General features: G+C 46.1%; 1 protein-coding gene and 2 long non-coding RNA genes across 5 annotated transcripts in view; 2 read left to right on the top strand and 1 right to left on the bottom strand.

Annotated features, from left to right (window-relative positions):
* Positions 1-26,149, top strand: part of LOC309525369 — a 202,092-nt gene that overhangs the window by 38,120 nt on the left and 137,823 nt on the right. The gene's annotated exons all lie outside the window — the stretch shown is intronic.
* Positions 1,428-26,149, bottom strand: part of FAM107A (family with sequence similarity 107 member A) — a 34,081-nt gene continuing 9,359 nt past the window's right edge. The window contains exons 2-4 of the mRNA XM_082210820.1: positions 14,526-14,700; positions 7,543-7,699; positions 1,428-3,821 (exon numbers count right to left, since the gene is read on the bottom strand). Of these exons, the coding sequence (XP_082066946.1) occupies positions 3,714-3,821; positions 7,543-7,699; positions 14,526-14,700 (440 nt within the window). The 3' untranslated portion in view covers positions 1,428-3,713. The remainder of the gene's footprint in view (positions 3,822-7,542; positions 7,700-14,525; positions 14,701-26,149) is intronic.
* On the top strand, positions 6,700-24,161 carry LOC309525426. 3 transcript variants are annotated; one of them, XR_014216267.1, is made up of 5 exons: positions 6,700-7,470; positions 8,164-8,241; positions 10,568-11,114; positions 13,165-13,291; positions 14,839-15,310. It is a non-coding gene; the product is annotated as an uncharacterized lncRNA (long non-coding RNA). The 3 variants fall into 3 exon arrangements; XR_014216266.1 differs by lacking the exons at positions 6,700-7,470; positions 8,164-8,241 and adding an exon at positions 20,198-24,161 and having other exon boundaries at positions 10,406-11,114; positions 14,839-14,920; XR_014216268.1 differs by lacking the exons at positions 6,700-7,470; positions 8,164-8,241 and having other exon boundaries at positions 10,406-11,114.

Genomic DNA, 26,149 nt, shown 5'->3' with positions numbered 1-26,149 from the left:
CCACCGAAATAGCGAAGATGGCATTGCTTTGTGAATTCTTTGCAGGGCTGCGGCCTTGGAAGTAGCTTCACAATGTTGCTGACCTGAACCTCACCCATAAGTCACTAGAGGCTAATATACCTGACCAGAGTAATGAGGGCAGCTGTTTGCCTGGGTTTAGCATCTTTCCAGTGACAGTATATGGGTTCCCTCGAGGAATGATCTTTGGGCTCAAGCTCAAGCTACATTAGTAAAAGAAAAAGAAGTTATAAATGCGTTTTAACACTTTGACACCAGATGGTGCTGTAGAGCTGAAATAAGAACTCTATGAAATTTTCCATTGCGAGCTTTAAAATGGTTTTCTCCAGAGCATTTTCAGAGCTTTTTTTAAAAAAAGCTGTGTAGATGCAGCCTCTCTTTCTGCCTCACACACAGAAACAGAAAGGAAATTAGACAAAGGCTGCTTTTATACCACACATTGAAAGCCACTTTCCAAGCAAAATTCAAAGTGTTGGTGCTGACCTTTAAAGCCCTAAACGGCCTCAGTCCAGTACACCTGAAGGAGCGTCTCCACCCCCATCGTTCAGCCCGGACATTTAAGTCCAGTGCCGAGGGCCTTCTGGCAGTTCCCTCACTGCGAGATTCCAAGTTACAGGGAGCCAGGCAGAGGGTCTTCTTGGTAGTGGCGCCCGCCCTGTGGAACGCCCTCCCACCAGATGTCAAAGGAGAAAAACAACTACCAGACTTTTAGAAGGCATCTGAAGGCAGCCCTGTTTAGGGAAGCTTTTAATGTTTAATAGACTATTGTATTTTAATATTCTGTTGGAAGCCGCCCAGAGTGGCTGGGGAATAAACAACAACAACAACAACAACTTTAAAAATTTGTGGCTTTTCCGCACAGAATTCTGGGAGCTGTAGTTTGTTAAGCTGCCCTTGGTTAGAGTTGGTTAGAAGCCCCTCTTTCCCTCACAGAGGCTACAGTTCTCAGATTTCCTCTTGAAGATGCCCTGATTGATTACACTCTGGTAATTGTAGCTCTGTGAGGGGCACAGGGGCTCTGCTGCATAGAAACTAGCCAACTATATGAAGATAAAAGCTACATTTTTGCTCTGTCCACTTTCCTCTCTGATTGTGTCCACCGCCAGCAGAACATTGCCCAGAGAGGAATGTGGCTCCTGGTCTCCCTCTCTATGCTTTCTTTCTCCCTAGATGGGTCCTGGGAGGAGATCCCAGTGTGCAACTCTTAATGAAAAGGTGGTCACCTGGGGGGAAGACCACGAAAGTTGAAGCACCCGCCTTGATTAAGCCTGAAGTTGTAGATTTAAAAGATCATCCGTTCCTTAGAAAAATGAAATCAGTTTATTTTGGCTGCCGGCTGTTTTCATTCATAGAATATCTAGCAAAATATACAATTACTCATCAATTCAGGTTTTGTTCTGTTTTTCCCCTCTTGATAAAATGTTCTCTCCCCAAGAAAGCAATGGTGGCAGTTAAGTTGTTAATATGAACATGTGCAATAATATACATGCAGCAGGTGCACAGATATCACTATGTTTATATAGCACAGTATACCTAAGTAGGCTACAGAATGAGTGTCTTTGGGGTAATAATAATAAAAATATGCACTTTCGAGGAAAAGTAACAGACATTTTGGGAAGCACAATTTTCGGTACCTCTGTGTAGGCTGAATTCTGACTCATATAGTACAAGATCTCCAGGAGCTGTTAAAACACTGCCCAAGAAAGATCTCTGCATAGCCTTCAGACGTGGTGCCCCTGGCTTGTTCCAGAACATTTGGAATGGCGAGCCCCAGGGTTTACACACGCAAATTCCTAATATCTACCAGGAGGTTGTATTATGGATTAATTGGTCCCAAGCCAAGCCTTCCTGTGTGAAGGCACTTTGAGGCTCTCTTTGAACCAACTTCTCATTACTATTCCAAATTTTTCCGTGGGGGAAATATTTCTCAACTTTTGTTTCTTGCTTTAAGAAGAATTCCCCACCCAATTCACGTTGTACCACTGAGGGGGCGGGGGGAGGAACTATGATCTGACAGCTGGAAGGGACCTACTTTTTTAAGCAAAGAAATAAAGATAAGGGAAATACTTTTATGTGCGATAGAACTGCTCCTTCTTCACGCAGTGCAGTAAACCATGAAGCTCCCTCACAAGGGAGTCGGCAACAGCCACTAACTCAGAAGCTTTTAAAATAGGATCCAGCAGATTCATGGTGAAGGCTACTAGCCACAATATCTATCTGTCTCCATGGTCTGAGGCAGTACTGCTCCTGAAAATCTGTGGCGGGGAAACCACAGGAGAGGAGAGCACTCTTGAACTCGGGTCCTGCCTAAGGGTTTCCCACTGTGAGAACAGGGTGCTGGACTAGTCAGGGCAGACATGGCCAAACTTTGCCCTCCAGCTTTTTTGGGACTACAACTCCCATCATCCCTAGCTAACAGGACCAATGGTCAGGGATGATGGGAATTGTAGTCCCCAAACAGCTGGGGGGCCAAGTTTGGCCATGCCTGAGTTAGGCCATTGACCTGAGTCCTCACAGGCCTCTGTGTGGCTCCATCAGGCCCTCTCTATGTAGCTGCTGTGATTCTTATTAGACCACCACTTCCCGTCTCTCTGAGACCGCCATTTTCTTCCTCCATATTCTGAAAGCAACACATTTGTAGACATGGTTTCTTATTCCTTCCACACATCTCCTAAAGGCCCCTTCTGGAATACGACCCTTGCTCCCCATGTCAGAGCACGAGGGTTGAGAAGGTTTTGCATCCGACCGCATGATATAACCCGGGCCTGCTATTTCTGTAGTAACATGTTAAGTTGCAGAAAGAAACGTGAGTGCTATTTTACGACTGAATCTAAGAGAGGACCAATACATCCTCATAGACACAAAGAGACACCACATGCCCCCCCCGCCCCATCTCAGTGGTGCAGTACATAGGAGGCTTGCCTTATCGTGAGTCAGACCATTGGTCTATCACTCAGTACTGTCAACACAGGCCAGCGGTGGCTTTCTGAGGTTTCAAGTGGGGGCTTCGACCTGGGAGCCTTTCACGAACTTCAAGTGAAGTACGGAAACTCACACGCTTATTGACATGGTTGCATTTTCTGGGTGGGTGTTGCTTCGACACAGCAGAAAGTGACAAAAGCATAGCTGAGTGAGCTCTAGTGGTTAGCTGGCGCTGATAGCCTCTTCCCTTTTTCGTTTCTTTCTTTTTTGGCCCCCTTCCCTGGTTTTCCAACAAGCTACTCCAAAGATTAGCTCGACTGAACCTGAAATTTATTACAACCATTAGTTTCTGCTGCTGAGCGTCTTGAAGCCCTGGCATTGATATGGCGGCCTAGTCTTCATAGACCATCGCCCACACATTGCATCTCCAAGGTTTAAGCCCAGAGCTAACAAGGGATGGAATAGGGCATCAGCATTGCCTGTTTACTCGAGAGGAAGGCTCAGGCCATTATTATTACTCCCCACCCAAACGCTTCTACTAGCATAGCATCACAAACTTTCCCAGCCCCCCCCACACCGATGTTATTCCTTCCTAGATATACAGCAAAAGCCCATGTTGGGGAGTTTCTACCGGAGCAAGCGTTAATAAACAGTAAGCAGCCCCAAAGACGTAACTGCGAATGTCCACCATATAAGAAGATGTCAGCATGTAGGTATTCAAGCGAGCAGAGAAGGTCCTCCTCTTCTATTCTGGTCTCAGCTGCTCCCATCTGCTAGGCGACCTTCTCCGCCCCAGTTAGCGTTGATGTCCTCCTCAGGTTCTCTTTTACTTTAATAAACTCTGGCGCGTTTTCTTCTTGCTTCTCTTGCTCCCTCTCCAACTGATGGGAGAAGAAAGGAAGGATATATATATGAATAAAACTGTGTATGTGTTTGTGTGTGGAGAGGTGGGGGGAGGGGAAGGAGACCTCAGGCTGAGGTGGCGGAAATGCAGCTCTCCATGTCTCTCCATCACGCCCCCAGCACTCTCTCTATTATTATCTGTTTAAAGATACAGTGGTACCTCAGTTTGCATACACTTCAGGTTACATACGCTTCAGGTTACAGACTCCGCTAACCAAGAAATAGTGCTTTAGGTTAAGAACTTTGCTTCAGGACGAGAACAGAAATCGTGCAGCGGTGGCACGGCGGCAGCAGGAGGCCCCATTAGCTAAAGTGGTGCTTCAGGTTAAGTACAGTTTCAGGTTAAGAACAGACCTCCGGAACGAATTAAGTACTTAACCCGGGGTACCACTGTATTTTAATCCCACTCTTCATCCGGAAAAGATTTGCAGATCAGCATACCTTAAAAAGCAGAGACATCACCTTGCCGACAAAGGTCTGTACAGTTAAAGCTATGGTTTTCCCAGTAGTGATGTATGGAAGTGAGAGCTGGACCATTAAGAAGGCTGATCGCCGAAGAATTGATGCTTTTGAATTATGGTGCTGGAGGAGACTCTTGAGAGTCCCATGAACTGCAAGAAGATCAAACCTCTCCATTTTTAAGGAAATCAGCCCTGAGTGCTCACTGGAAGGACAGATCCTGATGGTGGGAAAGATTGAGGGAACAAGGAGAAGGGGACGACAGAGGACGAGATGGTTGGACAGTGTTCTCGAAGCTACCAACATGAGTTTGACCAAACTGTGGGAGGCAGTGGAAGACAGGAGTGCCTGGCGGATTCTGGTTCATGGGGTCACTGTACAAGCAGGCTACATTCCAGTCGGAGGTTTCTACAAACAGAAGGTTCACTGGTGGGGAGTGGGGGGTGGTTTTGCAGGGGTGGCCGTCCTTGCCACCCTATGCCAAAATAATCCCCTTCTCTGGTTTGAGAAAGGCAGGATGTAGAATGGGAAGGAAGGCTGATTAGCAGCACAAACCTCCTTGGAATGTTGCCACACTTTTAGCGGGGGAAACATAGGAAGTCTCCTTACATGGAGTCAGATTCATTGGCCCACCTTGCTTAGTACTGTATATGCTCACTGGCAGCCCCTCTCCAGCCTAGGGGTCAGACTAGGGTCTCTCTCCGCCCTACCTGGAGATGCCAGGGACTGACCATTCTGCAAGCACAGCAGATGCTGTACCACTAAGGTACGGGGAGAACACATTTTGATCTTCTCCCATTCAAAGTCCTGCTCTTGCACCTTCTACACTCCCCCCCCCCCATTTTCTAATGAAAGGCAGCTGCTAAAAGCTTTAAGTGGAGGGGGAAAAAGGGATGCTCGGATCATGTACTTTACCTGTCTAGCAAAGAGCTTTAATCGCAAATAAGCCAGAATAATTAGGAAATTGCTGAAATCAGGTTGAGTTGAGACAATAGTAATTAATAATCATAATAATCAGGAGGCTTTAAAATAAAATAAAAGGAGTTAAGAACTCTTAATTAAATGCTTGAGGAGGAGAGTATTTTGTTTAAATTGTATTGGGCTATGTTTTTTAAAAACAAAAAAATAATAAAAGAGCTTAATTACAGCAGATTTCCAGCTAAGCTCACGCTACGCGTTTTCCAAGCCATGGAACATCCACTAAGCGATGTCTGCAATTACCAACTAGCGTGAGAGAAGGGAGCAGCCTGTGTTAATGAAAACAAGAAGGATGAACATGGCAACTTGTTGATAATTGTGCCTTCAAGAGATGTGTGTGGCGCTCTGCCGAAAATTTAATTAAGATCTCTATCTGGTAAGAGTGCAACGCGCAATGTTTCGGTTGCCTTCCCTGTTTCGCCAGGCTGGTTAAAAAGTTTTGAAATCCTGAACTGGTGTTTACAAGCTTAGAGCTCTCAGTGACTTCAAGGGGATTGAAGAGCTTGTAAGTGGTGTTAAGATCTGGGGATTAAAGCCAGGATAGAAAGCAGCTGCTCTGCTGCTGGGGCAGGAGGCTTAGGCGGCCTGGTGGCTGCAATCCCATTACGGACGGCAGAACCTGGATCGAAAGGGTTTATCCAGATCAGCAGGTGAAAGCTTGAGGCATATTCCTGCGAGTCCTGAGCAAAGGTAAATTGCACAACGTCATGTCAAGGACTGGGGTTTAGGGGTGCCCTTTGCCAATGAAGGCTGGTTTGCTCCAGTGAACAGGCCCCCTGCCACACCAACCCCAGCCTGCCCTCTCTGTCAATCCTCTTACTTCCAAACAAAGTAACAGGGGGCATGACCTTTCTGCTTCCTCCTGCTTAGTCTCAGCAAAGGCACAAAACTAGAATTAGCTGGGTCCGCTTGCCATTGGCTCCGACAACAAGATTTGCAAAGTGGACTTCACAGGTGATAACGCTGATCTTCCCATGCCATGAAAAGTGTCACCTGGCAAACTCATCAGTTGTTATCCTACCGTTGGTTGGGAGTCTGGGCTGCTCCCCTTGCTTTTGCAAAAGGGGCTGGCGTGTATCCCAGCACAACAACAAGGCAAAGAGCTGAGTGCTGGGTGCTTGTTTACGAATAAAAATGGATTCGATTGGTGGCAAAGCACAGTTCAATCGTGGCAGCCCGTTCAGTTAAAGTGTGGGGTAAGGAGGATACAAAGAAGCCACCTTACGCTCCTTGGAGGAAAAAGGGGGGTACAAATATAATAATAAAGCCAACAAAAATAAATGATCTAACTCTGCTGTTCCCAGTCTGGGTGGTACAAGCCTCCAGGGGGTGGGCAGTGGGATTAGGTAGTGGGGTGCTAAGAGTCAAAGTCAGGGATCAGCAAACTTTTTAAGCGGGGGGGGGGGTGCAGTCCACTGTCCCTCAGACCTTGTGGGGGGCCGGACTATATTTTGAAAATAATAATGAACGAATTCTTATGCCCCACAAATAACCCAGAGATGCATTTTAAATAACAGAACACATTCTACTCATGTAAAAACACGCTGATTCCCGGACCGTCCATGGGCTGGATTGAGAAGGCGATTGGGCTGGATCTGGCCCCCGGGCCTTAGTTTGCCTACACATGGTCAAAAGCATAGCAGAGGGGCACTGGAGGTGCAAAGGACTGAATCATCCATTTTTATTGAATCAGTTAAATTAAATCGTTTTAAGTGGAGACTGCATAAATTCTCACTTATTTGTTACTGATTTAAATTGTTATTGTGTATGCCTTTTTCTGAGTGGGTCATGCAGACTGCTGTTCTGAATAGCACTTCTTGTAGGATTGGGGCCACTGGGGATGAGCTTATGGAACGAAGGGGGTGGTGGACCAAAAATGTTCAGGAGCCACCGATCTAATCGATCGTTTGATGAGTGGGGAGGGAGACATGGGTTGGCCGCATGCCTCTGTGTGGGCATGCATGTGAGACGGTGACAAGGTCGCGCCACTTTTGGCCACACCCATCCCAGAGGGATGGCTAAGGATGGAAACAGCCCTCTGGTCACAAAACATTAGTTGCTGATGGTTTACCTGCTCTGGTATGAAGCTCGACAGCAGCACTGCACATAAAAACCCACAAATCTTTCCCCTAACCTACCAATGCAGAGTTGCTTGTGAAAAGACTGAAGAGCGCCATGTGATTGTTTAGAGTAAGTACAGGGTGGATTTCTCTGCACTTCTGATGCGGTTTATTGCAACAAGATTTCAGAACTGCGTCCTACCTGATCCAGCTTCTGTTGCCTCTTCAGGAGCTCTTGCTCGAAGGGAGATTTCAACTTCTTCGCCTCTTCCTCTTCTTTTCTCTGCCTGATCAGCTGGTTCCGCCGCCGATGCTCCAGAACTCGCTGCAGTTCTGGTTTGCTCTCGACTCCCAAGCCTCTGTGAAACGAGGAGGGAAAAGGGGCAGGTTAATTAAGGCTGAGCTGCCAAGTGCAAATGGTTGTATCCTGCGGGGAAACAAACAGGGCAACCCTGCTCAAAAGTAATCTCCAGAATTCAATGAAAAGTGGGCAAAGAATTGCATCCTTGTGTTGCAATCCTATACATGTTTACTGCTAAGAAGGACATCCCATTGAGTTCAATAGGACTTACTCCCAGGTAGGTTTGTACAGGACTGCCTTTTGAAAAACTACTTAGGTATAGAGATTATGGACAAAGGTGCCCCAGCTATGGAATCATTTCCGTAAAGAGAGTCACCGAATTCCCTTCAGGTGCCGCACAAACATTTTTATTTACCCAGAAATTTAAGAAAACATTTCTTCCCTTTGCTGATTATGTACCTGTCTCCAACCTGCTACTTTAGTTCAGTTCTGTGTTTTATTATATTTTTTTCTTTTCTGCAGCACGCGGTCTGAAATCGAAGATGATGAGAGGCGACTTATCTATCTGTGTCTTAGAATTTCAACAGGTGTTGCTTAAAGGTGCTACAAAAACCTGTCCTTTTTACAATTTGGCCACCCTAAAAAAAAAAGAGGGGGGGAGGAATGGTAGCGGGTTAGTGGGTCAACCATGTGCTGTGCCTTCCTCTCAGCCAAGGATATGAGAGGAGGTGTCAGGTGGAGTCTTCCTGAGTAACCAATTCAGGCTGCCTGGGCACAGGAACAGTTCCATTGGCCAGAAAGAAAGTGATGGGAATTTGTGGTTGCTGGCAGGGCCGGGGGTTAGGACAGAAGGTACCATTTCCCCACCAAGTGGAATAAGCAGGAGCCCCCACCTCCAAGACAAAGGAGGGCTGGCTTGCCACTTTTTAGAGTAAGCAAGGCAATGCACATGGCCATCTAAAGGGCATTCCCCAGCCCCATAAGACTGCTAAGTTCAGAGTCTAAAAATGACCCAACTGCAGCCTGGATGGGAAGGGGAAGGAGACTCTGTGCTGGCCACCAGGCAAGGGCTTTTCCCACCTGCCTTGCCCCACCCTACAGCCCTCAGAGATTTCGGAAGAAAGTTGCTACCATGACCATAATGTGAATCTGCTTTTTGATGAACTGAGTAGAAGACTATGGGTCATGGGGAGGTGGGGAGAGAGGGAGAGAGAGAGCGTGAATTCAGCAGTGCTTAGTTTGTTTTTTGCTTGCTTGTTTATTAATATTGTTGTTAATACAGTGGTACCTCGGGTTACAGATGCTTCAGGTTACAGACTCCGCTAACCCAGAAATAATACCTCAGGTTAAGAACTTTACCTCAGGATGAGAACAGAAATCGTGCGGTGGAGGCGCGGCAGCAGCAGGAGGCCCCATTAGCTAAAGTGGTACCTCAGGTTAAGAACAGTTTCAGGTTAAGAACGGACCTCTGGAACGAATTAAGTTCTTAACCCGAGGTACCACTGTGCTGTTTTGTGTATTTTAAGCACTTTGTAAACTTTATAATATGGTTTTTCTCGTGGTTGGGCTGTTATCTATATTTTTAAAGTTGTTTTGATAATGTTTTATAGGAGGTGGTCACTTTATTGATGACTTGGTAATTTGTCAAAATAAAAAAAATTCCTTCCAGTAGCACCTTAAAGACCAACTAAGTTAGTTCTTGGTATGAGCTTTCGTGTGCATGCACACTTCTTCAGATCTGTGTATACTGTGTATCTGAAGAAGTGTGCATGCACACGAAAGCTCATACCAAGAACTAACTTAGTTGGTCTTTAAGGTGCTACTGGAAGTAATTTTTTTTATTTTGACTATGGCAGACCAACACGGCTACCTATCTACTATTGGTAATTTGTATATCATCTGTGTTGCAACTGCGATATTCTGCTATGTTGTTATTTATCGAATGTAAGCCGCTTTGTGACTCATGAGAGTGAAAAGCGGCATAGAAATATAAGAAATGAATGAATGGGAAAAGGAAAGTTACAGACTCCTGGAGGTCCCACTTCATGACAATGGAAAATATTTGAGAATATTTGATCAGTGAGGCAACTTTATGTATGACAAATCACGCATCAGCGCAAAAGCTTTATCCAAAATTATCCCCTGCCCCGCTAATCTCTGTGATCAACTGGGTGTACCCTTAAAATTGTATGGGAAAAGTGTAAAAAGAAAATGTTTTAATTAAGCATGACATTTCCAAGTTTGACCAACTTAAAAAATAATAATAAATCTCAGCCACTTTACCATCTACCAGCAGGGGGAGTAATTCAACCAATAATCTTACACCAGAATACCTCTGGCAGTTTTTGCTGCAAATAGTTCCTGCACAAATTGATCTGCTCTTAAGTTCAGTACTGTAAGCAGTGGCCACTGCCCTTCATACTGACTTGAGCAAAGTTGGGTCAGGATTCAATGGCTGTTAATGTGGCATAAGAGTGCTATAACTGCATGGTGCGGATGTGTGGCCTTAGTCAGTGTGGTGTGTTTGAAGGTTTTTTTTGCTCTAATGCTACTGTTTACATTCTTTTACCTTTTGGTCACCCTGCTCAGATGACGTCCCTTGAAGCTTATCAAGATCTTGACTGTTTCGGGAAGCTTTTAATGTTTGATGTATTATAGTAATTTAATATTCTTTTGGAAGCCGCCCAGAGTGGCTGGGGAAGCCCAGCCAGATGGGCGGGGTATAAATAATAAATTATTATTATTATTTATTATTTTTAACAACAACAAACATCAAATGAATTGGCAGAGAGCTTGGAGAACATGGTCAATCATGTCTGGACTGGAGGGACCAATGGTCTCTCTGTATAAGGCAACATCTGCACCCTATAGTCGTGCCTCCTCCCCACTCCACAACTAACCCTGGGGATTGTGGTTTGTTCCCTAGGAAGATGAGTTGACTTTTAAACCACTGCAACTCTGTGAGGCAAACAGGCAAACTTCCAGCACCCTTAACAAATGACAGATGCCAGGATTCTTCAGAGGAAGCCCTGACTGGATAAAGAGGTATGATACGGTTTTAAAAGTATAGTGTAGATGGGAGATTTAGAGAGGCCCCCTTCTATGTCCAAGCTTGTGAAATAAATATATACAGCGGTACCTTGGTTTTCAAACACCAAAAATCCGGAAGTAAGTGTTCCGGTTTTCAAACATTTTTTGGAAGCCGAACGTCCGATGCGGCTGTTGGGCATCTGCACCAATCAAAAGCTGTGCCTTGGTTTTTGAACATTTCGGACATCAAACGGACTTCCGGAACGGATTAAGTTTGGTGCTTTTGTTTTTGCTATTTATTTTGCGTTTTTGTTTTTGAAGCTTTTTCAGTTAATTTGTTTTTGTGACTGTGTGGAACCCAGTTCAGCTACTGTTTGATTGATTGTGTGACTGTGGAAATGGATAAAAGCCCCCCATCCAAACAATGACTATCATCAGTACAGGTAAGGGGGTGAAATGTAATTTTTATCATCTACAATACTGTCTTATTTATTTTATAGTACAGCACATTGATTATTGTTTTCATTTTATGGATCAATGGTCTCGTTAGATAGTAAAATTTATGTTAAATTGCTGTTTTAGGGGTTGTTTTTAAAAGTCTGGAACGGATTAATCCATTTTGCATTACTTTCTATGGGAACGTGTGCCTTGGTTTAGGAACGCTTTGGTTTTGGAACGGACTTCCGGAACGGATTAAGTTTGAGAACCAAGGTGCCACTGCACAGCTAAAAGCAAGTGCTGAAGACCCACAGAAGAGGAGAGCGAATGTTTGGTCCTAAGTAGAGGGCGCTCAGTAACCTGCTTTGGATTTTCAACCTGGAGATAGGGATCAGATCCTGGAGCAGGGGGACCAGGGCCTGCAGATTCCTTCAGATCTGATATGTTGCCTGCTGAGGCAACTGCAGATCTCTAAGATCTCTGCTGTATTTAGATGGGCACTAAACATGCTTCAGGCCTGAGACCGTTTCGAAGATGTTGCGACAATTAAACTGGTATTCAAACCAATACACTTCCAGCACAGGTAGGTATTAAGATTGTGAAGATGATGAATTCTGTGCCAGATCCTAATCTTATCAGATGGAAGCAGGCAGGATACACACAGCATGGAATAAAAGGAGCTCCTAGTTCCATTGGTAAGCATGCTGGTTGTTAGCTGCTGCCATTATTATTTGCCATTATTTGGGGGCTGTCTTATTTGTATCTACAGAGGAACATAGGAAGCTGCCTTAAACTGAGCCAGGCCATTAGTCCATCATCTACAGGGCTGTCTTAAGCAGATGCGGTGCCGGGGTGCAAAGATCCACCTGGCACCCCCCCCCCCAGGTTGCCCAGTCCCAGGCGCACAGGAGGGAGGAGCTGGCCGGCTGCCTCAGCATCTCGCTGGCTCGGTTGCCCCCGAACTCGTGGTGCAGAGTTTGAGACCACCGCGGTGCCCCAACTGACGGGCGGGCTCTTCCCTGGACTCAACTTTTGGGCCCTGGGCACACAGCCTGGTGCCCCTGAGACATAGCTGTCAACCGTCCCTTATTTGGCGGGAAAGTCCCTTATCCCAGCACTGTGTCCTGCTGCTGTCCCTTATTGATGATGTCCCTTAAATTTCCCGGGTTTCAAAGGAAGCAGCTCCTCTCCCTCCCTCCCTGCGGCAAGGGAGGCTCCAACTGTGTTGCTTGGCTGTGTTGCTCACCCAATAAGGAGTCTAAGAACGACTGGGGGTGGAGCTTGCATGCCTTGTGCCGATCAAATCGGCCACGTTGCCTGGGGGACTCGCCTTTGCTCAGTGCTTCCCAGCGGAGAGGTGACGGTGGTTTTCCTTGCTGCATCCCCTTTGCCGGGTTGCTGCGCTGTGGGAACCACTGCTTGAGGCTTCGTTTGGCTGCTGGCTGGGCTTTCTGCCTTTGGCTCGGAGGGGCTCAGAAGTTGAACATACCTGTGCTTGGAAAATCCCTTATTTTGGCTGCTGATCCCTTAGTTTCAAGGCTGCTGGTCCCTTATTTTCAAATCTGTAAGTTGACAGCTATGCCCTGAGAGCCCGGTGCCCGGGTGCCCAGCACCCCTAGTGCCTATGGGTAAGACGGTCCTGATCATTTAGCTCAATACTGCCTACATTGACTGGCAGAAGCTCTCCAGAGTTTTAGGCAGGAATGTCAGGGACTGAACCAGGAATCTTCTGCATTCAAAGCAGATTCACTACCTCTGAGCTACAGCTCTTTTCTAGCCACCCACCACAAATGATTGTTCTTGTTCTAAGCCAGCTAGGGAGGGTGTTGTTGTTGTTTTTTGCCCTGAAAGGTTGAATAAAAATTTATAAATGAACGAATGCACGAATAAATACATATGCTAATTATCCAATCTGAACAGCTCACTCCATAGCCTAACTGCCCCCTGCCTGCCCTTTTCAAACAAGATTCATGCTTCATAAAACAAACAATGCTAGCGGATGTGGCTTGGAAGCGGACAGGATATTTACCAGCTCTTCTGCTTCCTTTTATCTAGGAGGACCTTTGCAAGCAACCCTGTCTTCCTTTCATCTATAAATATATGTACCTCTTCGGAGAGTTTGGGGAAATCTCGGGCGGGAGCTGACGTTCTTCTGGCTCTATTGACGCTGCAAGAACCCAAGGCGAGATTACGAAACGTGACCTGAATTGTGTGCAGGCTTCTCTGGTGTAGGACTGCATGTCCACTCAGACTTTGTGATTTTAAATAATGATTTATTTGTTTTTTAAAGAGAAACAAAAGAGCTGTGGACATTGTAGTGCATTGAACCAGCAGGTGAATGTTAAAAGGGGGGAAACGAAAGAGTAAGGATGGATAAATTTTAAAAGGAAAGGCTCACCTGTGCTAATTGGAATAGTTATGGAGACATTCACATTGATTCCAGGGCTAGAATTCCAGAATCTGGCATGGATTATCAGAATCCTGGCAGGTGCATCTATTTCCCCATCTTGCTCCATGACTAGCAGGGGCAGACCAGGGTCTGTGGAGGAGCCACTTGCTACCTGATCCTTTAAAGCGGGGGCGCCAGGGAATTTCTTCATATAAACATTATAAAGCACATGCCCTACTGCTCAGCTATGGTCTACTACCCTAATCACTACTGCTCAAAATGACTATACAGTGGTACCTCGGATTACAAACGCTTCAGGTTACAGACTCCGCTAACCTGGAAATAGTACCTCAGGTTAAGAACTTTACCTCAGGATGAGAACAGAAATTGCGATGGTGATGGTGCAGCAGCAGCAGCGGGAGGCCCCATTAGCTAAAGTGGTACCTCAGGTTAAGAACAGTTTCAGGTTAAGAACGGACCTCCAGAACGAATTAAGTTCTTAACCAGAGGTACCACTGTATAGCTCTGTTCTAGCACGGATGTGGGTGTGTGGAGGCTTCTGTGCTTAAAATGTCAGCTTTCTTTTTCATTCAACAGAGCAACTTCATAGTCCTCGCGGCTTGTGGGGAAAAAAGCTACAAAAGGTGCCATTTCCCAATGAGACTCAGGCTAATTGGAGGGAAGGGTCTATTTGCTTCACACCAATCCCTGCCCTTTATTATGACTCCTGGCCTCTATTCTGCAATTATTTTTTTTACAAAAAAATAAGGCTCTAAGAAAGACTCTTAAAATCTATCCCCCCCCCAACCCCCAGCTCACAGGCCAAAGGCCTGACAGGAAAAAAAAATCCATAGTCTAGGATGTGGAAGGACATGGCATATTCCAGTTTTCACAAGTGGAATAAACTATGCAGGTCAGCGATACAACTGGGCATAGACACGGGAGCTGCTTCTTCTTCCTAGTTCATAATTCTACTCACTTTGAGGTTAGGGTGCAGTAAATCGCTGTGCTGGATCTTTTTCCTCACCTCTTGTGATTCATAAGCAGCTCCCTGTGAAGTTCTTGATGGCTTTTCGAGGCTCTTACAGGGTTGAGCAGCTTTTTAGGTTTGATAAGGTCAGGGTTTCCGTCAATGTAATCTGGATGAGTCATGATATTCCCAATATCCGGCCTCTCTCTCTGTATTTCAGTATACATAGATGCTAGGAGAGAGGGGGAAAGATGGGGAGGAGAGAAAGAAAGAAAGAAGGCCTCTGGGTTATTATTATTATTTCTTCTTCTTCCAGATATCAATCAATCAATAGACTTTATTTGCGTAGCCGACAGGCCATATCTTCCAGATATATACTGTATATATGAATCATCTCAAGTCTGTGCCCTTCCGGATTACAAAGACTACTTGAGCAATGTCATTCCATGACAGTAAGTACAGTGGTATCTCGGGTTACAGACGCTTCAGGTTACAGATGCTTCAGGTTACAGACTCTGCTAACCCAGAAATAGTACTTTGGGTTAAGAACTTTGCTTCAGGATGAGAACAGAAATCGCGCAGCAGCGGCGCGGCAGCAGCAGGAAGCCCCATTAGCTAAAGTGGTGCTTCAGGTTAAGAACAGTTTCAGGTTCAGAAAGGACCTCCGGAACGAATAATGTTCTTAACCTGAGGTACCACTGTAAGCAGTTTGCGCTGGACCTCTTACGCGGCATTTGAGCTGAGCTCTCTAAGCTTTTGGAGGACTAACTCATGTTCTGACTCTGTGTGTGGAGAGTTCCACACAGATCCCTCACCTCTTGAAAGAATGTGCTGGAACTCACTATGAACGCCTCCCTTGCTCTCTTATAATGGCAATGGCGTCTACCTGAGAGGTGCCAGAACTGAGTTCTGGCTGGGGAAAAAGCTCTCTCTCTCTCCTCTCTCTCTCTGTGTGATATATAATTGCTGTGTATCCCGGCATTGCACACATGAGCCACATTGCTCACCAACCATCCCTTTGCATAGAGCTCCACCCCCCCCCCCCATACAAGGATATGGGAATCCTGATTGGTCCAGGATTCCCCCTTGCATGGAAGAGATTTATCCGTGGCTACTAGCCATGATGGCTATGTTCCATTGTCAGAGGTAACGTGCTTCCGAAGGCCACTGTACTGGGCCCCATATCCCTAGAGCTGGTTGGCAATGTGGGTGCTGCGGGAGTGGGTCTGGCAGGCTCAGCGCCACTCCCTTCCTCAATGCATGAGGAAGTCCTTTGAGTGACCCTCCAGCAAGGTAGGCAATGACATGGTAGCCTGCAAATGCCGGGGCTACAACTCCTAGGGCTGCCATCTTTCAAAAAGTAAAAAACCAGGACACCCTGAAAGTTGTTGAACTCTTCATTAGTAAGAACCCAGAATTGCTGAGCTTAAAATACCCCGAAATTGTTGAGCTTTCCAGAAATTTCCCCGGATGTCACTTCCGCCTTTGACATCCCGGCAATGTCTGGAAAAATCCGGCTGCATGGCAGCCCCAACGACTCCCTTCATCCTTGACCATTGGGCTGTGCTGCCTAAAATATTCAGCTCGAACTCCATTTCCCCCTTTCCACCTTTATGCCCCATTCCCCCACTTCTGTGACTGTCTACGCCCTGCATGCCATAGTGATATTGCCAGGCATGCTTGTACCAAACATTGGAAATGTCAGAGTGAGATCAGAGAAGAAGAAGCAGGGCAGCGTTAAGTGAATTACGACCTGATAAAACCCATATAGGTAAAAAAACAGAATTCACAGTGTTGAAGCGGCTTCCTGCTACATCGCATGCTAACTGGGCTAGCGTCCCACCGGGGTGGGGCAGGGGGGTCAAGGGAAGGGGAGAAAAACAGATCACAACTGATTACATCAGCATAATTGGGGCGAAAAGTTCAATGCTGCAATTAAACACTGCAGGGTAGCGGATCCAGCCGCTCTGTGCACCAAATTGTTTTGCAGCAGTCACAAACCCCATTCGGCTAGCAGGGAAAGACAGGCTAACTAGTTTTGTCTAGCTTGACCACCGTTGTTGAGACACAGACCTGCGGCTCACCCTGGCCTCTTACGAAACAAGAAACACCTGCTGTACTCAGGAAAGCACAGCTCCCTATCTAAGAATGATCCTTGTTGGAACAGCTCCTTCCTTTACACAACTTTTTCAGAAAAAGTGTGTGCGGTTTTTAAATGCTTCTTCCACAGCTTTGGAAGCAAGAATCTTGGGAGTGATTCCAGAATCCAGATTGTCACGATTTTCAGGTGGGGTTCAGTCACATGCCAGCAAATTTGGGTTGACTGGGAGGTTTTGCACAGCAAACTAATTTCTCCAAAAGGTTGGGTTTCGTTTCATTTTTGCGATAAGCCAAGCGATGGGGAAACGAACTTGCTTTGGTGCAGTGGTGTCTAACATCTCCACCAGCAAGTCAGAATAGATGTTCACTGAATAGCCAAGTTCATCTGAACTCCCTGCCAAAACAGTTCAGGATGAATGTTCAATGAACAGGTCACCTGGAAGCTTCCTTGCAGGCTATATGGCAATACTACAAGCCAGGTAGTGGAGGGAGAGCTGTGGGGCCACGACATAGGAGATCCTTGAACGAGACTGGTCCTGAAAGACCTACATTGGCTCGCAGTATGTTTCTGAGCACAATTCAAAATGTTGGTGCTGACCTTTAAAGCCCTAAACTAGGCTTCCTCAAACTCGGCCCTTCAGATGTTTCGAGACTACAATTCCCATCATCCCTGACCACTGGTCCTGATAGCTAGGGATCATGGGAGTTGTAGGCCAAAAACATCTGGAGGGCCGAGTTTGAGGAAGCCTGCCCTAAATGGCCTCAGCCCAGTATACCCGAAGGAGTGTCTCCATCGCCATTGTTCTGCCCAGGCACTGAGATCCAGGGCCAAGGGCCTTCTGACAGTTTCCTCACTGTGAGAAGCGTAGTTACCGGGAGCGAGGCAAAGGACTTACTTGGTGGTGGCACCCGCCCTGTGGAACGCCCTCCCATCAGATGTCAAGGAAATAAACAACTACCTGACTTTTAGAAGACATCTGAAGGCAGCCCTGTATAGGGAAGTTTTTAAAGTTTGATGTTTTATCGTGTTTTTAATATTCTGTTGGGAGCCTCCCAGTGTGACTGGGGAAACCCAGCCAGATGGGTGAGGTATAAATAATAAATTATTATTATTATTCACAAGACCCTGCTTTCTGCATTACATTGTTATCTCCAGCCTGAGTTTCTCATCTGTAAGATGGCCATAAGATTGACCTTCCCCAGAAGTTTTGATAATGATTGCAAAATGACTACAGTGGTGCCTCGCAAGATGAAAAGAATCCGTTCTGCGAGTCTCTTCGTCTTGCGGTTTTTTCGTCTTGCGAAGCAAGCCCATTAGTGGCTTAGCGGATTAGCACTATTAGCGGCTTAGCGGATCAGCTGATAAGCAGTTTAGCGGCTTAGCGGATCAGCTGATAAGCGGCTTAGTGGATCAGCTGACAAGTGGCTTAGCGGATCAGCTGTTAAGCAGTTTAGTGGCTTGGGGAAAGGGGGGGGAAGGAAAAAAAACAAAACGCAGGAACTTGCAAGACATTTTCGTCTTGCGAAGCAAGCCCATAGGAAATTTGTTTTGCGAAGCACCTCCAAAACGGAAAACCCTTTCGTCTAGCGGGTTTTCCGTCTTGCGAGGCATTCGTTTTGCGGGGCACCACGGTACCAAGTTGCCAGCAATGGTCCTGGATGGTTAGAGTGTGGTGCTGATAATGCCAAGGCCGCTGGTTCTATTCCCCATAAAGGACAGCTGCATATTCCTGCACTGCAGAGGTTTGGACTAGATGATCCTCAGAGTCGCTTCCAACTATGATTCTAAGGGAAGGATGTTTCCATCATGGGTGCAGTGAGATCAAGCAGCTCATTCCCACTTTCTTGCCTCAGAGGAGCTGCTACAAAACCAGGGAAGAACCTAGAGCCTGTTCGTTGCCATATCGATACAGTGGTACCTCGGGTTACAGACGCTTCAGGTTACAGACTCCGCTAACCCAGAAATAGTACCTCGGGTTAAGAACTTTGCTTCAGGATGAGAACAGAAATTGTGCTCCGGCGGCGCGGCGGCAGCAGGAGGCCCTGTTAGCTGAAGTGGTGCCTCAGGTTAAGAACAGTTTCAGGTTCAGAACGGACCTCCAGAACTTAACCCGAGGTACCACTGTATGCGGATAAAACATTTATATCCCACCTTTGTTCCAAGGAAAAGGTGACAAACATGGTCAGAGCATCAGCAAAAGGTCCCAGGTCTAGTCCTTGGCATCTCCAGGTGGGGTTTGGAGAAACACCTGTCTGAAACCCTGCAGAGCCTCTGCCCAGTAGCGTAGCGTGGGTTGTCAGCACCCGGGGCAAGGTAAGTAATTTGCGCCCCCTAACCCGTGGATTTGCGCCCCCTAACCCTAACCCCCAGATGTTGCGCCCGGTGCGGCCGGCCCCCCCTGCACCCCCCACACTACGCCACTGCCTCTGCCAGCCAGTGTAGACAATACTGGGGTAGGTGGACTCAGAATAAGGCAGAGTCTGACTCAGAATAAGGCAGCTCCCTATGTTCCTAAGTCTCTCCCCCTCACTTTCATCCTCATGCCCACCCTGACGTAGGTTGGGTTGAGATGTGCGATAGGCCCAAAGTCTCTCAGTGAGCTTCATGGCTGAGTAGGGATGTGGACCAAGTTTCTGCCAGTCAGAGTCTGATGCACTAATCACTACACCACACTGCCTCTCTGGTTTATGAAAGTCCCTTTGCCAAATAAAATACTCTTGCTGAAGTCATACACTTGTTTTGATGTCCAATGGTTGTTGACTGCCCCCCAAAACTCTCCACTTGTCACATTGAAATGAATTTTTTGAAACATTGCAGGCAGCGGAAGAAAGAAACAACCTTGAAAATCTATTTAATTTGCCCTCTAAAGTAAAGGAAAATGAGAAGCTGGAGAGCCTTTTGTTTTGCGATCCCTCGGCCTTTGTGACAAACAAGTGTTCCCACTTGGATATTTGAGTGTAAAATGAGAGGAGCAGGGAGACGCCAGTTCCTGGGCAATCTGTCAGGAGAAAGGAACAGCCTCTGGTTGTTATTCATCCCTCTCACTCTTACGTAACCCCTGAGCTCCTCACATTAATTCGCAAAGAGAGGCTGAATCAATTTGCCGACATCCCAGAATGTTCGAAACCAAAGAAATCGATGGCAATGAGTGGACAGGAAGGTATCTCAAGACTGGGGTCCTCCTTGCTCTGGCCAAAAACGGAAACAAAAGGCTTGTTCACATGTTACACTGAGTGCAGGCACAAGCCGTCTCTACACATGTCCAAGGGCTTGTGTGAAAGAGTGCGCACTTTTCAACACTTGCTGAAAGCAACTCCTATGCTCTTTGCATCCTGCTTCCCAAACATCTGACAGATGGCTGGCAAATCTCCTTGCGCTATGGTTCATAAGTGCCTGAAAACCAAGGCGCTGCCAGGCACTTGGGAAGAGTCGAGCAAGGGGCTTTGATGGGACAAACCATCTGCCAATATCGTGATGACAGCAAGTGATTGACAGGTGGCTTGTCCTGCCCATTTGCCAGAGTTGGCCTATAGGGGGTGGGGTGGGGCAGATAAGGATCAGGCTTGCTGGACTAAAGAAGTTTCCCACCTCGGCCTATGAGAATAATAGTGGCTTTTGTCTTGTGTAGCAGGACCAGAGCTGGCTCAAGACATTTTGCCGCCTGTGGCAAAAGGCAAGATGGCACCCTTCCTCCTATTCCATGTACCAAAGCTGACTGGACGGCCGGTTGAATCTTATTTCACTGCTGGTAGCAGAACAGCATATCTCCCGCCATACCTGAGGGCAGAAGGCTGGCTTAGAGGGTGCAGACAGTCTGTGTGGGAAACACAGACCTGTCCCCCAACACCCTCAACACTGCCCTGCTCCCCAACACCTGCTGCCTGAGGTGGCCACCTCATCCTGCCCGATAGTAGGGCCGGGACTACGCAGCAAGCAGAGCATGGTGCACTTGCAAACATTACCAGGTTTGACGGAGAGCAGAATCTTGACCCGAAGACAGCTCTGAAGGATTGCCAGAAAGATTGTATGGATCAGTGCAGAGCTCAGAGTGACTGAAGCATGAACATACTTCAACAAGCCGAGTGAGTTTCAGACAAATATTTACAAAAAGGAGAGGTATAGCAGGTTTTTGCTGGACCTCACCTTGCAGAAGCATGAGCTTCGTAAGGAAGGTTCTCTTTGGAAACAAAGGGAACAGTTTCTGAATATTGACGTGGCAAAGCTAACAGGACACGTAGCACTCAATAACGAGGATCTTGGCATTTTTTTGTAGTCATCAACATTTTGAATCTTACACCTGGATCCGGAACTTCCTCCTGATAGCTTCTGCCCTTAACCACAAGGCAACATCATTAGGCCATGGAGTAGTGGGGCATTTTTAAGTGCAGAAGTTCATTATGACGTCCCCAAGGAGAGTCCAGAAATTCCCCCAGCTCTGTTGGTCTACTGTATGTATATGTACGCACATACACCAAAGAGTAGCAGTACATAATACCCCATTTATTAGGATCAACATGGCTGTAATCCTATGCACAACTCCCTTGAAGGCAGCTTCACTGATTTCAGTAACGGTTCAGCTTGCAAACATAATAAGCTTCAGCACACGACCTTTGGGCTGATAAAATGCAACGTTTACCTTTAGAATGCAGACGATCTTGCAAAGCATGAAGTAGGAACGCCCAAAAAAGAAAAGGGAAGCTGCGTCCAATCTCTGCTTGATTATTTTCCTCTTTCTCTGATTTCCCCTCTTCTGATCACTTACCGACAAACTTGAAAACCTCGTTGTTCCCTCATTCACTTTTGCTTTTCAAAAGGAGCAACGTTATTCCTGCTACAGCACTTTTCAGAGTACAAAGCATTCTGCAGTTTTGGGTGGAATCTACAAGCACGTTAAAAACATTGTGAAAATGCTTTAAAAAAACACACCATTTTGAAAAATTCATTGAATTTGCTATAGCTCACATTCGCCACCTGGTGTCACAATTGTATACTGCACTTTATGACGCATTCAAAACGTTTCATTTGCAGCTGTATAGCTGAGTCCCTTATTTCCTAATATAACAGCCCTACCATCCTTTCCACCAATGAATGTTAAGTCCAATAACAGATATATCAATGATCATGGTCTCTTGGACCAAGATGGCAGCAACACCTTCTTGTTACAGACCTGTCTCATAAGAGCAAAATCAGGGCAGCTGGCGATGCTGATCTCTATGCCGATAAATGGCCAAGCCCATTGCAGTTCAAACTAGCCTTAAGACCACATCTGACAGAATTAGATTAGTCACACTGGCAATCATTTACAATCTGTTTGGGGTATTTGGTAATGTTTTAGACTCCATGGCAACTGGAGGAGAAGTGGGGGTGGGGTGGGAAGCATTTTAAAATGTGAACGATCTCTGCTAGGGAAGGAAGATCTGACAAGGAGGTCAGACTAATACAGATTGATGCAGGTCAATACAGGGGCAGGTAATCTTTCAGGTAACCTGGTCCCAAAGCTGTTCAGGGCCTTTTATTTGTTAGCAACAAGGCCCGGAACATGGCCCAATAGCTGATTGGCGGCCAATGCAGTTCTCTCAGCACATGTGCACATCCAAGTGTTCTGGTCAAGAACCACTCAGTGTGGCCGAGTCTTTGGCCTGTGCTGAGTTTTCAGGAAAATCAGACCATGGCAAGGCAGCTGTACACTGCCCTGAGTCAAATTCAACCTCTGCATGCTGCCACACAAATATTTATATAGGTAAAAAAAGGTAAAGGACGCCTGGATGGTTAAGTCCAGTCAAAGGCGACTATGGGGTTGCGGCCCTCATTTCGCTTTCAGGCCGAGGGAGCCGGTGTTTGTCCACAGACAGCTTTCCGGGTCATGTGGCCAGCATGACTAAACCACGTCTGGTGCAACGGGACACTGTGACGGAAACCAGAGTGCACAGAAACACCGTTTACCTTCCCGCTGGAGCGGTACCTATTTATCTACTTGCACTGGCATGATTTCGAACTGCTAGGTTGGCAGGAGCTGGGACAGAGCAACGGGAGCTCACTCTGTTGCGGGGATTCGAACCGCCGACCTTCCGATCGGCAAGCCTAAGAGGCTCAGTGGTTTAGACCACAGTGCCACCCACGTCCCTACATATTTATATACTGAGGCATTAGAAGGGTTGTGCTCAAACCCAACCCATGAGTGATGGTGTCACAGCAACTGCTTCTCCACAGTTGTGAGGAACAGCCCAGGATACTGTGCTGCTGATGGCAGACTGACAGCAGATAATTCAATAAAAATAAAAATTAGAACCTATTTTTTCCCCAGCCTTCTAAAAAGAAGCATCACTCTAAAAAGGCCACTTCCATGTTTTGTGGCAAGATAAAAATAGGCTGCATATAGAAGCATTGTCATTTGCTTAAAGCTGTTGCCTATTAATTCTATGGAGTGCAAGTTCTTGTGCTTTGACAGAGGATGATAAATGTTCCCTAAGCAAATTTTCTACATCATTCTTTTTTTAAAGAAATAAATACAATTTTTATTAAATTTTCTCTTTTACAATTTCAGATAATTTTTTTACATACTTAAGATATCAATGACCTCCCTTCTCTTTCCATGGTTCATTTTGCATATCTTATATCCCTGCATATTTTATAAAAACTATACCAATTGGTTTTCCATTATTACACAACTTATTTACACTGTTGAATTTATTTTAATGCTGCCAGCGTTTTCAGCTGTACACAAGTATTTCCCATATATTTAATAAACGTTTTCCAATCTTCTTTAAACATATGCTCTTCTTGTACTCTTATTCTATATGTTAAGTCTGCAAGTTGTGCATATTCTGTCAACTTGAAATTGCCATTCTTCTTTAGTTGGGACCTCGCTCATTTTCCATTTTGGGACTACCGGAACATGGGCCGCAGTTGTTGCATACATAAATAACCTTTTCTGACACCTGGGAATTTAATTCTTGATCTCCTAAATTTTTCATATCCATCAATGGATGTTTTTTATCTAAGCTAAAAGCACCACTTCTTTAAATCTTTTTTAATTAGGAGGATGATCAATTCCTCTGATACTTCCAGCTATTAAACCATACCGCCTACAGCTCTGCTAATATCTTTAGAAATGTGTTACTGACCAGGATTTTGCACTGTGGTACGAAGGTAGCTTCAACACTAACCTTTTCTCTGGAAGTGCTATATTTTGCTTACTCAACTTTTTTTTTGCGGAGAATCCAGAACACATCATGGCCGTCAAACTGCATTTCCACTGCTTTAGGAGCATAGGATGCTGTCTTATGTCATACTGGCGATCCCTTTAGCTCAGTACTGTCTACACCAGTCAACCCCTACCTGCGGTTCTCCAGATGTTTTGGCCTACAACTCCCATGATTCCATTTGTGGCTTAGGGCCCTCATATCTATGGGACCGCCTCTCCTGGTATGCCCTGCAGAGGACCTTAAGGTCCATGAATAACCATAGTTTAGCGGTCCCGGACCCTAAGGAAGTCAGACTATCCTCCACCAGGGCCAGGGCCTTTTCGGTGATGGCTCTGACCTGGTGGAATGCTCTGTACCACGAGACTAGGGCCCTTCAGGATTTAACCTCCTTCCATCGGGCCTGTTAGGCAATGCTATTCCGCCTGGCCTTTAATTTGAATTCAGCCTGATCTTTTATTTCCCTCCCCTTCCCTCCCCCTCCCCTTTTATGAAGATCACCCGCTCTGAGACACCACAGCTAATTCTCCCCTGGTCTCCTCGCTGGCCCAAGTAGGACCAATTCAGCCAGCTAGCCCTGAGGATTATCTAATGCTTATTTCCCCTAAATTGATTTTTGAATTTTATTATTATTCATGTTTTTATACTGTATTTTATGCTGCTTTTATATTTAAGTGTTTTAAATTTGTTGTTAGCCGCCCTGAGCCTGGTTTTTGAACCGGGACGGGCGGGGTATAAATAAACATTTATTATTATTATTATTAGCTAGCAGGACCAGAAGTCAGGGATGATGGGAATTGTAGTCCAAAATATCTGGAGGGCTGAAGGTTGGGGATGCCTGGTCTACACTGACTGGCAGCTTTCTTCCCAGTCCTTCCTGAGGAAGCCGGGCATTGAACCTGGTATCTTCTGCATGCAAAGCAACTGTTCTATCCCCGAGCTACAGCTCTTCCCACAATGTATGCTTTCCTTCCATGTTTCTCCCACAACAAAATGTAATTGCGACCCAGTCTGTCCAGTATCAAAGCACTGCTGACTGTTTTATTTATTTATGAATTCATAAGAGTACAAAATACAGAACTAGAGAAGAAACAATAGATACATTACGTCAATCCAAAATTCTATTCCATCCTTCCATGGCTCCCTAAAGTTTCCCATTCCTGCTGCATATTCTATCTTTCCTAACTATTTAAACATTCAAATTCTTCTCATTATAAGCTATATCTGCTGAGCTTACTCCAAACCGACTAAAGTTCTAACGTTTTTACAATGGTATTTTAGGTACAGTGGTGCCTCGCAAGACGAAATTAATTCGTTTCGCAAGTTTTTTCTTCTTGCGAGTTTTTCGTCTTGCGAAGCACGGTTTCCCATAGGAATGCATTGAAAATCAATCAATGCGTTCCTATGGAAACCGTCCGGGGACAGAGGGGAAGCGCCATGCGCCTTCCCCTCTGTCCCCGGACCTGTTTAAAGCAAGGGGCGGCGGGGAGAAGATTGCTTCTCCCCGTTGCCTGCCCCGAAATCTCCTCCGGGGACAGAGGGGAAGCGCGCGCGCCTTCCCCTCTGTCCCCGGACCTGTTTTAAAGCAAGGGAAGGGGCAGCGGGGAGAATCGCTTCTCCCCGTTGCTGCCCCTTGGTTCAAAAGGGGTCCGGGGAGAGAGGGGAAGGCGCGCGCGCCTTCCCCTCCATCCCCGGAGATTGCGGGGCTGGCAACGGGGAGAAGCGATCTTCTCCCCGCCGCACCTTGCTTCAAAAGAGGTCCAGGGACAGCGGGGAAGACGTGCTGCGCTTCCCCGCTATCCCTGGAGCTTGCGGGGCAAGCTTCGTTTTGCGAAGCAAGCCCATAGGGAAATGCGTCTTGCGAAGCGGCTAAGAAAACGAAAAACTCCTTCGTCTAGCGAGTTTTTCGTCTTCCGAGGCGTTCGTCTTGCGGGGTACCACTGTAGTCTACAAACGGCTTCCATTCCTATTTAAATCTTTCCTCTTCTTGCTAATTCTGCGTATTCCATTTCATCTGCCACTCCTCCTTCGTAGGTACGATCTCCTCTCTCCGTTTTCATGCATATAGTATTCTTGCTGCTGTAGTGGCATACATAAACAAGTTTGTTTGTTTACTTGGTACCTCGGACCTCATTATTCCTAACAGGAAGGCCTCTTTGGAAAGGTCTTCTGAAATATTTTTTTCAATTCATTATATATCATTTCCCAATATTATTTACCGGTAAGTACTCTACAGGTCCACCACATGTGACAAAAGGTTCCATCTGTACCTTTACACTTCCAATATTTACCTGATTCTGACATTTTCGCTAATTCATTTGGCAACAGGTACGATCTGTAAATCATTTTCCAATAATTTTCCTTAAGAGACATAGCAC

Source organism: Podarcis vaucheri (genome assembly GCF_965113315.1).
Source record: "Podarcis vaucheri genome assembly, chromosome: 2".
NCBI lineage: Eukaryota > Metazoa > Chordata > Lepidosauria > Squamata > Lacertidae > Podarcis > Podarcis vaucheri.
Note: the sequence above shows the minus strand (reverse complement) of the source record. Positions and strands in the feature narration are given on the sequence as shown.